The 12,724-nt window shown below is 35.3% G+C and overlaps 1 protein-coding gene across 3 annotated transcripts in view; it reads right to left on the reverse strand.

Annotated features, from left to right (window-relative positions):
- Positions 1–414: 414 nt before the first annotated feature.
- MIB1 (MIB E3 ubiquitin protein ligase 1) overlaps positions 415–12,724 on the reverse strand; it is an 82,944-nt gene continuing 70,634 nt past the window's right edge. For all 3 annotated transcript variants that reach the window (XM_074899097.1, XM_074899095.1, XM_074899096.1), the window contains exons 19-21: positions 12,262–12,375; positions 11,019–11,119; positions 415–6,035 (exon numbers count right to left, since the gene is read on the reverse strand). In XM_074899097.1, the coding sequence (XP_074755198.1) occupies positions 5,895–6,035; positions 11,019–11,119; positions 12,262–12,375 (356 nt within the window). In that variant the 3' untranslated portion in view covers positions 415–5,894. The remainder of the gene's footprint in view (positions 6,036–11,018; positions 11,120–12,261; positions 12,376–12,724) is intronic.

Consider the following 12,724-nt stretch of genomic DNA (forward strand, 5'->3'; position numbering starts at 1 on the left):
TTCACCCTTCATACTTCCACTGTGCTACTTAAAGAACATTCGAGTATGGGGGAGATTCAGAGGCAAGTAGCGTTTCTGATACAAACTCACTCTTCAGAGACACTTTGTAAAGAATCAGAATTTTTGAAGTTTGGATTGCTAAGTTTCTCAACAAAGTCTGGTGTGCTTCTAAACATTGTATGTCAACAACTAACAGTTACCAAACATTTGTTCAGGTATACAATTTTCTAATTCCATGGTGACATCTAGCATCATTACAACTAAGGAGGAAGTCAAATAAGCCACCAGTCCCTTCCCAACGATGCGTGCATAAAAATCAGTATTAATTCAGTCCAATTACACTTTTAAATCAAAGCTTTTGCAAAAGTCAATATATCTTTATATACGTTTTATTAACCATACAGTACATTAGCATTTCCTTTGAAAAGCTTAGACCTTGCTAAGCAGTTTTAATGAAAGCAATTATATAGTGCTATCTGCATACAGAAATCCACTACATTCACACAGACAACCTTAAATTTCTCCAATAAACAGTCATATCAAAATCTACAATTTACTGAAGATACAAAGTTGGTTTCAACAAAAGCAAAAATGTTCCTGTGGTTGAGTAAAACCTGTTTTCTAACATGAATAGTTTAGTTTGAAGTCATGAAGACACTAAGCTTGGGACAAAGAAAGTATTTCCTAGAAGCTCAAAATGAGACTTAAATTTTTGTAACTATGAAATGGCATGCAAACATACAGATTTGTTGCCGATTATTCCTCCCTCTCTCTCTTATAAAAGACTTACTGGGCCAGAGTGAAGCAGGTATTTTTACATGTTTGTTTATACAATGACCTCTCCCCTCACACTAAAAATGTCACATACAGAACATTTTATCAGCTGTTTTTGCCACAAATGCTGCTTCTTTAAACTTGAATACTATACCCTTCAGACCCCCATGACAGGTGCAACAATCAAACAACTTTCAGAAAGCTTAACAATACCTATATTTGCTGGTTTTCCTTTACAGAAAGTATATACAAGTTTATAAGTCCACGGCAGGGATATTACAATTATATTAACATCAACTCATTAATTGGATTCAAAAGGTACTTGCATTCTGTAAGGACTCTATGGCTGCTGCCCATTCAACAGTTCTATCAAGGCACTGTACAGTCATTAAATCTCTACTATTCTCCAAGATGTGCTGAAGAATATTGTGAACATGTTAAGTTGTTAAAAAGCCCTGAGTCAGAACTTTCATATTTACCACAGGCTTAGGTATAAAAATGGCACATACTAAAACTTCTGCAGATAACAGTTTTGCTTTGTCAACACAAAAAGTTATGAAATGCATGAAAAGACAATAGTATGAATTCCAGCAACTTATGCAAGGATGATATACAATGTACACTGTGGCAAATCACACACTTCTATTGTATGTAATTTATACAGTCAGTAAAAAAACCTTTTGCAATGCATTCAGACATCAAAATTGATGAAGCAAAACAAAACTGATGTGTTCCCCATCCCTTCCCAAAGACAAAGAACAGCTAGAGAAGAATTCAGTACTTTGACAGAAAGGAGGTAGCACTGCTAAAAGTTAGATTGTAGTGTTGTTGTGTTTTTTTGTTGTGTTTTTTTTGGAAGTGAAAACTTGACCCATGTAGCACAAAGAACAGGATAGGCTCTTCAGTTCACCAGCTGCTACTGGAAGAGTAAAATTAAGTTTCTGACATTTTGTAGAGGAAGCTTAGATCACTAGCTCAAAGCAGCTGCTTCAAACAATTTAGTGTTTACACAAACTGCAATTAATACTGCTAAAAATAATTAGGCATACATAAAACTTCATCTCTAGAAAACATCTACACAATAAGTACTTAAATCAGATTGTTTTTGAAAGACCATTTCATGTATTTAAAAGAAGCTAAAATACCGATTGTAAGACTATGCTAACAAGGCACAAGTACTTGTGCAAATCTGCTATATCCTCACCCAGTCCAAGTTAAGAACAACACCTCCGAATCAAACTTTGACATTTACAAAGTAACTTGTTTAACATCTTGCCAGTGTAAGTTTCAGTATCCACTTCAGCAAAAAAGGGGTTCCTCCAAACCACGACAGACAAGTACACAGTGTTTCAACAAATGGAAAGTAGGTAGTAATAGCCCAAATTTTGAGAAGTGCCATAGAGCTCAGGGTAAGTGATAGACAGTAGGTTTTGGAGAAAAAAAGTCAAACATACTTATACAGAAGTTAAGAAGCTACAACTACTTAGCATATTCTGTTAGCCTCTTAGCCTGTCTTTATACTTTAAATCACTGTGTACTGATGTGACCATTTATATATTTTACTAAATAGAAAAAAATGAAAAGTATTTTACTTATAAACATCTGGGCATGCCTCACACCTGAACAATACACATTATTAGGTGCCTCCTTGATTGTTTCAAGGAACAAACTGAGATACTTCATTCAATTTAATTTCAAAATGGCTATTAAATACTGGGGGATACTCATAATCAAAGATTGCAACTCTAATATTTTATGGTTTTACAGTATATTAAGAGATAAATGCCTTACTAACTTTTTTCTAATTTTCACTTTGCTTCCTAATAATAGTAATGAGATTTACACTTTCATCTTTTGCTGAAGACAGAGGCACAATGACATATCCTGAACTCTCCTACTTGTTACAATCCCTTTGACTTCCAACTGAGCTTCTGTTTTTCATCCTTCGATTACTTGTTATCCAATTAAAATTCACACTCTGTGCACACTGCACAGATGATACCAGACTAAATGGAGTGAATGAATTTACTAGCTACCTCAGCAACACTAGTCCACCTTCTACATCAGAATCCAAAGACAGTGTGTGAATCTAAGTATTTCCATAAATGATACTGGATTCGCAAACATTTTTCCTCGTTAAGTTTTTTGAAAGGCAAGCACTGTATAGCCTTTCCAATATAAGACATAGCTCTTTTACCTGTTAATAAGTGGACCATATTAATAATTCAAGCATGTTGGTTAGCTTACTTCGTTTTTCCAATTCAGCTGTTTCTTGTGGCATCATAATAGCATCAAGTTGACATACTTTAATTTCAACTGGCACACAGCAATGCTGAACAAATCCAATCACAAACTTGTATACAGTCACATGCATGTGGCATAACTACAGTATAGATGACTACAGCTTCTCCTGAACACCACCTTCAGTTATTGTCTCTATTTCCATAGGACTGTGAAGTCATCCAAACACTGAGTGTTACAGAGCAACTTGCAGCAGTGTTGAAAAGCACAAGCCTAACAGAGCACTTACCTATCTATACTACCATATGCAGCTCTTGCAGACAAGGACTATTTAACATTCAACTCCAGTTTCCCACCCAGGATGCTTTAGGTCAGTTTTTACCCAGCTGAATTATTCAATTGATGCTAAGCTGGAATACTTTCAAGTATTTCTGGCTTGTTCCAGCAAAGAATTAGGAAAATGCCAACTGCTATACTGAGGTTTCAGTTCTGAGCTGCATTATCAACAAGAAATCTGCCCTGCCTTTGTGCTGACAGCAGTTTATAGAGGTCCCCTTAAAAAATAAATAGGACACAATATTCAAAATGTCTACCAGAGCCAGAGGAAACCAAGGTACAGATCTGATACATTACAGGCTAAAACCTAGAATGGATTTCCAAATGGCACATCCTATTACAAAATTATTTTTCGAGGAAGACTGACAGGAAACTGAAGCCTACTATAGAAAGTTCAGCTGTCAAACACACTACAAAAAAATAATCAGACCTAGTGACATGCATATTGGCCAAATAAAAATTGCAATGAACACTCAGGTGCACTCAGAGTTTAAGTGGAGATAGTGAAGTGCTGAACTGAAAAAAAGCCTTACAACACAAACTTTCCAAAGCTCCTCATAATTTTGGTATTTTAGAACAGGGACCCAAGAATTAAGACAAGGGAGGAGTATTTCATGTGGCGAAGGCAGACACACAGATTACCTGAGAACAGATGACTACTAGTATATAAATAAAACAGACTACTATATCGACTCCGGATTGAGATTGTATCCAATGAAAAATTACTGAAAAGAATGACGAACATTTGCAATTCTGGATCAGGATTAAAGATGGCTACAGAAAGGCTGTGTATTACATCACTTTGCTATGTTAAAAGCCACTCTACATACATTTTTCCCATATAACACTGTAGTTGTTTCCTGGAAAACTCTATTCAGCATTTAAACCTTACCGGTTAAAAGTTCACCTATCTTTACATTTTACTAGTAACATTCTTCTGAGATTTCTGCCAATGTTTGCACAATTCTGGAATATCAACATAAGCTTCAAAAGACTGAGAACATTTTATCTGAAGAGATCACAATTTTATACCATTATCCTTACTTGGATCTTCCTCTGAACTATCTCTTTTTCCACATTTTTGGCATACACAATGAGAATTAAATGATAAATTAATCTTAGCTGCAAGTAAGGCACCTAAGTGACTCCAGCATGGATTTTTTTTATAGTTCTGCAAGGAGCACATCCAAATGAAGTCTGTACAATGGCAAAAGGCTACATAAACTATGCACTCAGAAAACTGTCAAATCACTTAGGAGTGAGCACACATTCCTTTTAGCTACAGGAGATCCTTCTATCAGCGTAATTTCTTCCATGCAAAAAGAGGGAAGGATGTACTTGTTATCAAAATTTTAATAGCTTGCAGTTCTTGACAGCAGCATTTCTGAAGTCAGGAACACCTCTTTGTCACATCAGTGACAGCTAACTCCTTCAGCCAACTTCAACTCACCCAGGCATGGCTTACAAGATTCACTGCTCTGTCAGCAATATCTTCATTTGCAGTATTACCCAGTAATGTTCACAGATAAGTCCTAGTGTTAACATCCAACTTAGATGAATGAGCAATATTAAATCTTCTCTTTTGCTGTTGATACTGTTTGCGTGGAGACAATAAAACTAATTTAAGAGAGGAAATCTTGCAAAATCTCTAGTTTTTCCTAAGCCACAGACCCAGAATTTTTAAAATAGCCCCACATATATATATGTTCCTCTACAAATGATCAAATTCACTCATCTGAAATGGATAACTGACCCACTGCTCAAATGTTTTCCTTTCCTTTCCAGTCAAGTTAAAAGCAATTCCATACAAAATTATGTGGCTAGCAGAATGAAGAAGTTCACTATTTAAGTTGGCTTGAACCTGTTAGACTAAAGTGCAGTTTGGGGAACACAATGTTTCTAAACTAGATTTTTCTTTTTGTCGTTTCTTTCCCAATCCATCTTCAGCAAAGGGCATGATAAAGTTAGAATTACCATAACATCGTATTTTGAGGTCCAATCTTATGGGAATAGTATATTTATTACTACTATGTATACACTTTGTATTGGTTTTGCATTACTGTATATTTCAAGACAGAAGTTATTGTGAATCATAACTGTCACAGGAAATTTCAATATTCTCCAGAAAAGCATAAACCAAAAAAATCCTAAATATTTATATTTTATATTAACTGACAATATAAAAAAACCCCTTACATCACTTGACACCTGATACATACACTAAAAAACATGAACAAAACCAAAATAAGATTGTCCCTTTAAACTTTAAGGGGAAGAAGAAGACAGAAAGAAAAGGAAAAAGACTTCTTTAATAGCTTCAGGCTTAGATGTTTTCCGGTAAAGCTAAAAGCTGACTGTTCCAATACTGTTCTCTTATTTGGTGTGTTCACAGTCTTTAAACAATTATCATGTAATGAACCTATGCTACAGTATTAGAAATGTTTTCATTAGAACCCTTTACTGCCTTTCAAACCAATGGAGATTTAAATCATCAAAATGTCCTTACTATTTCATAAGCTAATAAAAGACACTGGTTCCACTACTTAATACAAAAGGATCCTTCGTTCAATTGCTTTGCGGCATATAGGGCATTCACTCATTCGGTCTCCACAGAGTTGACATGTTCCATGGCCACAAAGAAAGATCATATTCTTCAGACGGTCCAAACAGACAGGACACATAGTCTGTAAAAGAGTTTGACAGGTTACACAGTCAATGGCAGTAGCAATACAGTATCAAATATGCAATATATAAATTACTGAAATTTAACAACAAATATGCCTTCTTAAGCGTAGCAGATCGTTGCCATAGCATAACCCTGCCACTAACCTGAAAGCTAAGTATTTTTTTTTTTTTAAATCACATTTTTACTTCACATTGACTTAAAATATTTGGGCTTCTCCTACACCATCATGATGAAAGAAACCCTATGTATCTTTTTTTCCTAATATGATCCCTTTAAGAAAGGCAATCCAGTAGTAGGTTGACATCACATTCTCAATATCATTACCCAAGTTTGCAACATTAAGACATTCTTCAGCAACATTCCTCTTTATGTCATGTAATCTTCCAGGGAACAAACACCACAGTGTACAATGCTTGGGTAATGATTTACCAATTTCTTCTCAGGCTACCTAATAATTCATATACTTACCTTTAAACACCAAGCACTAAACACATACAGAAGTAATAAAAATGCTGCATAATCAATATTATATGCAAAGATTCAATGCTGGTAATTCCAGCCTTTGTTCATGGGAGTTATCCAGATTTTCAACCAAAAGAACACCTCAAGTTTCAAATGAAGAACAATGTAATAGATCTGTGACCTTCAGTCATAACACTAGCACAGCAAACTTTTAAAATCAGTTTTAATTGCTGAGCATTAAAGTGACAGCCAATGCCCCAAAAAGATCTCCTAAAAGTTCTTCAATAGCAAAGTTCATTTTGTACCAATCCACTAAGGAACAATGTCCTTCACCTTTTGTCACATGCAGAAATTGAAGTTTTGGTAAGGCATGTTCCTTCACCATAAACATACTGCAGCCACATTAGGATTTCATTTATAACAGTTTGTCAAAGGTTAGTAAATGAATAGATGTTATAACAGATAACTGTTAAGACCATTCTGTAGTCCAACAAATAAAATCTAAGATGCCCTCAGATCTGAGACACACTACTTACATCTAACACTTATAAATGTTGATCTCACATATAATATGAAATACTGACAGGGTTTAGATTTCAAATGCAAATTCATTTTATCACCACCTTGCACCTGTGACTTGTTTCCATACTCATGATCAGGGGTTTACTTCAGTTTGTTCATCTCATGACAAAGAGAATCCATAGCAGGAACCCTATTCAGTATAACCTTAGAGCATCAATCAATAGGTATTAACTCCTAGGGTAGATAGCTTAGTTGAGGACCAAAAAAATTCACCAGCAGTCTGCTTATACAGAGTTTAAATTGGCATGGAATCTGGCCAAACGTCTATTTTAATCTCCAGGATATCAGTATAATGGACTAGCAGGAATGTAAAACTTTCAGATAAAACCCTATGTCCATTTATATTTAAAAAAACCCCTTCACTCTTCCCAAAAATGCTGTGCTCCAGCTTTGCCAGAATTCCCACAGTAAGAAAACACTCAAACTAAAAATTTGCAAAAGATCAACTGTCTCTCAGTCAGCTGAGCTCATTTTTCCATTCACACCAAGTCATCAACTTCACATCCCACTGGGACAATCAGAGCATTATTCCTTCAGTAACCTACAGTCCTCAAATATCAAACAGCCATTTCCAATTAATATATAGCTGTCCTGCGACAAGTGTCTATAACCTGGTAGTACTGACATGACACCCTTTGACAAAGGATTGACAAAGCAAACTCGAACCTTACCTTTGGAGAAAAAAATTTGTAGCCTTTATTCTATGTTTTTAGCGTAACTATTTGCTTTTTGTGCCTAAATATAATGTCAGAATTACTGAAGTTACAAGGGTCTGTTTCTCTCCAAATGCCACACCATCATTTGAAAATGAAAACATCCATCAAGGGACTCAGAACTAATAAAAAAATAAAATCTGTTCAAGCATCATTACTTTTGATTATTTCATTCAGTGAAGCACAGAAAACCTAACATTTTCAATTTTTACAGATCTTTTCTGCAATTGCATGCAGCATTAGTGAATTGCTAAATTTTTCCTGCTTAGTACAAATGCAGAGCATATAAAATACATCAGCTATTTAATTTCTTAATATGATACTATTTTAACATTTAAGTTACTTCATACAGTAGGAGAGTTCAGCTGGCAGGAACAACCAGACTTCCTGTTTGCTATGCAATTCTATTCTGACAAGGATTTTCTCGATTAGTTCAGCAGCTTCCCAGGGGGATAGAAGCCCAAATAACTGAGTTTTACCCAACTTTTAAGGAGCTTTCATTACTTAAGCCCCAGCTTATGCGCACTTCTACAGTGGAAGAAAGTTCACTGCATGTCTTATACCCAGTTTGTGCCAGAGCAGCCAGAAATAAGCAATGTCTGTTTCTATTGTACTATTAGTTCATGAGAACATTCTCTGCATAAAACCACACTCTACTTTTCTTACCCACATGAAACATTGACTCCCATCTTTTGAATGAAAGCAAATGGCATAAAAAGGCACTATACTTGTTCTTTGCAAGAATTACTACTTTGGATAAGTAAAAGTAGTCTGAAAAAGTGCTCATTATACCTTTAAGTATAACTAGGTTTGCAATTCAAATCAATTTTTACCACTAACAAGGCATTTTAAACTGCTTGAAACAGCATATCCATATTACTAAAAACAGTTTTTCCAACAATATACAGGTGCACAGTGACAAAATAAATTTATTTTTAAGGGGAAAGAGTGATCTAAGTATGGTGAAGGAACATACGTAAGATATCAGACAGATGATGGTGATTATGTATGAAATGGAATGAAGGTATTGCAATTACAGTCAAAAGGGTTCACATTCAGGGAATCCCTGAAGAATGGTGTGGTCATCAGATGTGGGAGATTCTGTTGACATCAGCATCACTTCTGCTTGGCACCAGAAATGGTTTTAAAAGCTTGCTGCACTAACATATTAGATTATCATTGAAGGTATGAGTTGAAACATAGGATTATACCTGCTGAAAGAGAACAAATTTTAAGTACAAAAATATCAATGTAACATGAAGATTGAACTGTTAAAACACAAATCAAAAGAATATACAATTATAGCGGAATGCTGTGCATCATTTCCAGCACAAATTTAAATGATTTGTAACTTGCCCTGTCACAAGACTAATCAGAAAAGACACTAAGGAAAACATGAAAGACCCGCAAATGAAGATGCACACAATGACCAGAATCACCTCATCGTAGTCAGAGGCATTGAACAATCTTCAGTTTTATACCAATTTAAAATAAATTACTGGACAAAAGGGTATTTCAAAGCAAAAGAGTGCACTTGAATTCTCAAAGAATTCCAGTATTAGATCTTTCTTACTACTGCAAATATGAAAACCAAATATGAAAATACAAGTAGAAAGTGACATGTATAAAGTAGTCCCTTCTCCCTAATACAGCATAACTTCCTGATATTAGAAAGCTTCTGGCTAGCAAAACCCCAGGGTTTTTTCTCAGTTTTCCTTAATCAGGAAGAAAAACTGTAACAAAGTACTTTTCCTTTCACATCCCTATACATAAAAGCATTAGCTTTTTACATGCCAAAGAAGTAGCCTTATTCTTTCTATCCTTTCATCCAGTGTTAAAAAGTGAACCAGTAGATTAAGAAGGCAGAGATATCTAGAAACTCCCAACGTTATCATCAAGACAGACATGCATTTTTCAAATGACAATTTTTAATCTGCATGTTCTTTTGCAGACAAAAGAATCTGCTTTGAATTGTATATTTGAATTTCTGTTACTGGGGTGTTGGCCAAGTTCCCATACAACAGGAACAGTTCTTCACAGACATGCCACTGAGGTTAGAATTTGGCAGCATATCAGTTCACAAATTTAAGGCATTTAGAGATATGGGCTGTAAAACTGGTGATCTACACGCTTGAGTCTTAGCTTTCACACACATGAACAGCTGAGAACAACAACTACCAGGACTAAATGTGATGCTGGCATCACTGAAGTATTACTGACTGCTGTAAGCTACAAGAGGAAAAGACAAGTACCACAATAAGAACACTACTCTGTTTCCCGTATCCATGAAAAGTCTCTTCCAATTGTGTTATACATAAGGAAGCCAAAAATCACACTATCGGGGTTCTAAGAGAGTGAGTTCATACAATAGTCAGATACCCAGGTCCTTTACTGCTGAAAAAAATCTCAAAATCAAGTTTTTCTTTGTGCAGGTGGAAAAGCAAGGAAACAGTTTAGTAATTTAACATAGGAAAGTTCTGCATGTAGACAACTGCTTGAGCACTTCTAATGGAACTAGACTTACAGATGCAACAAAATCAAACAGGTAACTGTCAGTTATCCAAAACATTAATTTTTCGTTTTTGTTAGGTTTCTAAATTGCATGTAACTCAACCACGAATAATCAATACAATCTACAGTCAACTTGTATAAATTCCCTCCTGCAAACACTATGCATAATTCCAAAAGACAAACCTTACCATTTACATTCCAAATATCCAATTACATGTACAGTAGTTTCAAAGGTTTTAATTTTGCAACCACAAAATTTTTTGAAGAGTACATAAACCATAGCCTTCATACGACAGGTAACTGCCAGCCATTATTCAAAGGCAGTTCATGAAAGTCAAGTAAAGATTCAGGTAGATACAGAATAGTGAAGAATATCTACTTTTATTACTGTTCTGCGAAAACAGCTTCTGCTGTACCTGTACACTCAGGTCAGCTGAGCAGGCAGAGAACATACTGAGCAGAGTACCCTTTTTTAGTCACACCAACACAGATGCTCTAATAGGTGGATTATCAAATATGGCCACTTTTTTTTTTTTTTTTTAAACCTGTACATAGAAGATGTACAAGCCACATCACACACACAAGATATTGGTAATTTAAACTGAAATTTAAGAACTGAAGCACTTTGCCGTGTCATTTTGTTTTAAGTAACAGAAGATGCATTGGCTTTTTCAATTTTAGTGGTCCATAAAATTTTTATCCAGCACTTTTACCTGTTCCTTGATGTCTTGTAACTGTTGCTGCAGCTTCTGTACGTCCGCATTGACATTGGTGTTGTCTTTGTCTTTCTGCAAAACTGGAATGTTTCCACTTGCTGTAATTTGGAGAAAATAAAGATATGTGATTATGCATCAATCTAACGAAACATGAATGATTATTTCCAGTGTACTAACTACATTTTTCAGTTATCTGAAATGTTAGTCAAACATATTTGATAGTCTCATTACATTCACTATGACAGCACTGTAGCTCAAGTCATAAGGAACTTGAGTTCTTTCACTTCTCTGAGCAGCAATGCTGCTTTGACAAATACTTCCTCAATAATGATGCTCAAAATGCCTGCAGCCCCTTAATGTTCTCAGAGTTCTTACTTGGCAGTGAAGTTCCTGCAGTCAATTTTTTTGCACATGTAAAAAGCAAAGTCAAATTATTTCACATTGAAAAGACTTATTTATATAGCCAATTCTATTTGGTGTTCAAAACTGCACAAGCATCTTGGAAGTTCTTTGTGCAAAATTTGAACAAACTCAGATTAACATTCCTGTATTTGACTGACCCAGGAAGCAATGTTACTGTAAGAAACAGAAAAATTGAGAAGTATTTCAGGGTATTAAAAACCTGATTTTAAGGATTATTCTTGTATTTATCTATTTAACAACAGTATGACAAGAATGACCTAAATGCCAATTCATATAAACTCAATTCAAAGACTGCATACACATACACACATAGAGTAAATGCAAATAATAGAAATTATTCAGAGAAGTCACAAGAAGTTTAAAAACTAGTCAAAGCAAGAGAAGTCAAACCAAACAATCTACCATTAAAGTTGTTTGTACCTAGAAGCAAAATATTTACTATTCCTTCATCAGTCAGAGAGTTTCAGGCAGGGAAAGAAAAAAAAAAGCAAAGCAAAAAACCCAAAACATTTATTTGCTCATGTGCACAGTTACAGACAAACTTCAGCTTTTGCTTCAAAGGACATTATTAAGTGGCTGAGAAGTCGTATACGTTTCAGCTTCTGCTCTGGATTCTGGAAGCAATCCTTTAGTGAAGTAACTGGTGTTACCATTGCTGCTGCTACCAATGCAGAAACAGAAAATGGACACTTGGCTCAACACTGTTTTTATTAAACCTTTCTTTAAAAAGGAGAGGAAAGATTTAGGTCATTCAAAAGAATGAGAATAAGAAGTTGGTGGGGGAAGGTGAAAGAGTACAGGTTTTGGAGTCACTCACAAATATCGTCAGTGGTATCTTCTGTACCTTTCCCTCCGCAGCACATTATGAAAGGCACTCTTCGCTCAACCACTGCCCGACACTGTACACACTTCTTCATCAAGCTTGCACAATCTGAGAGGACAGAGAAATAAATCAACTCTGAATCCTGATATTTCATTTTTCTTCTTTCCTATCCATGAACTTGTTTATTTACAGCAATGCCATTAACAGATACTTGTAATACAAATAACTACTTGCATTCATCTTTGCATCGTTTTCTGCAAATCACACCTATACACAGCACCTTGGTTGGGAACTGAAGTAAACATGTTTATCTTCTTTTAATGTATTTCAAGTGAGCAAGTTCCTCCTTCTCCAAATGGATATACATTCCACAAAAATTAGAGAAGTTAAAAAAGTAAAATCACACGTATTTCAGACCAGAGCTTCCAAGAATGTCTTGACTACCTGTTTTTAACTT

The sequence above is a fragment of the Athene noctua genome, chromosome 2, assembly GCF_965140245.1.
Source record: "Athene noctua chromosome 2, bAthNoc1.hap1.1, whole genome shotgun sequence".
NCBI lineage: Eukaryota > Metazoa > Chordata > Aves > Strigiformes > Strigidae > Athene > Athene noctua.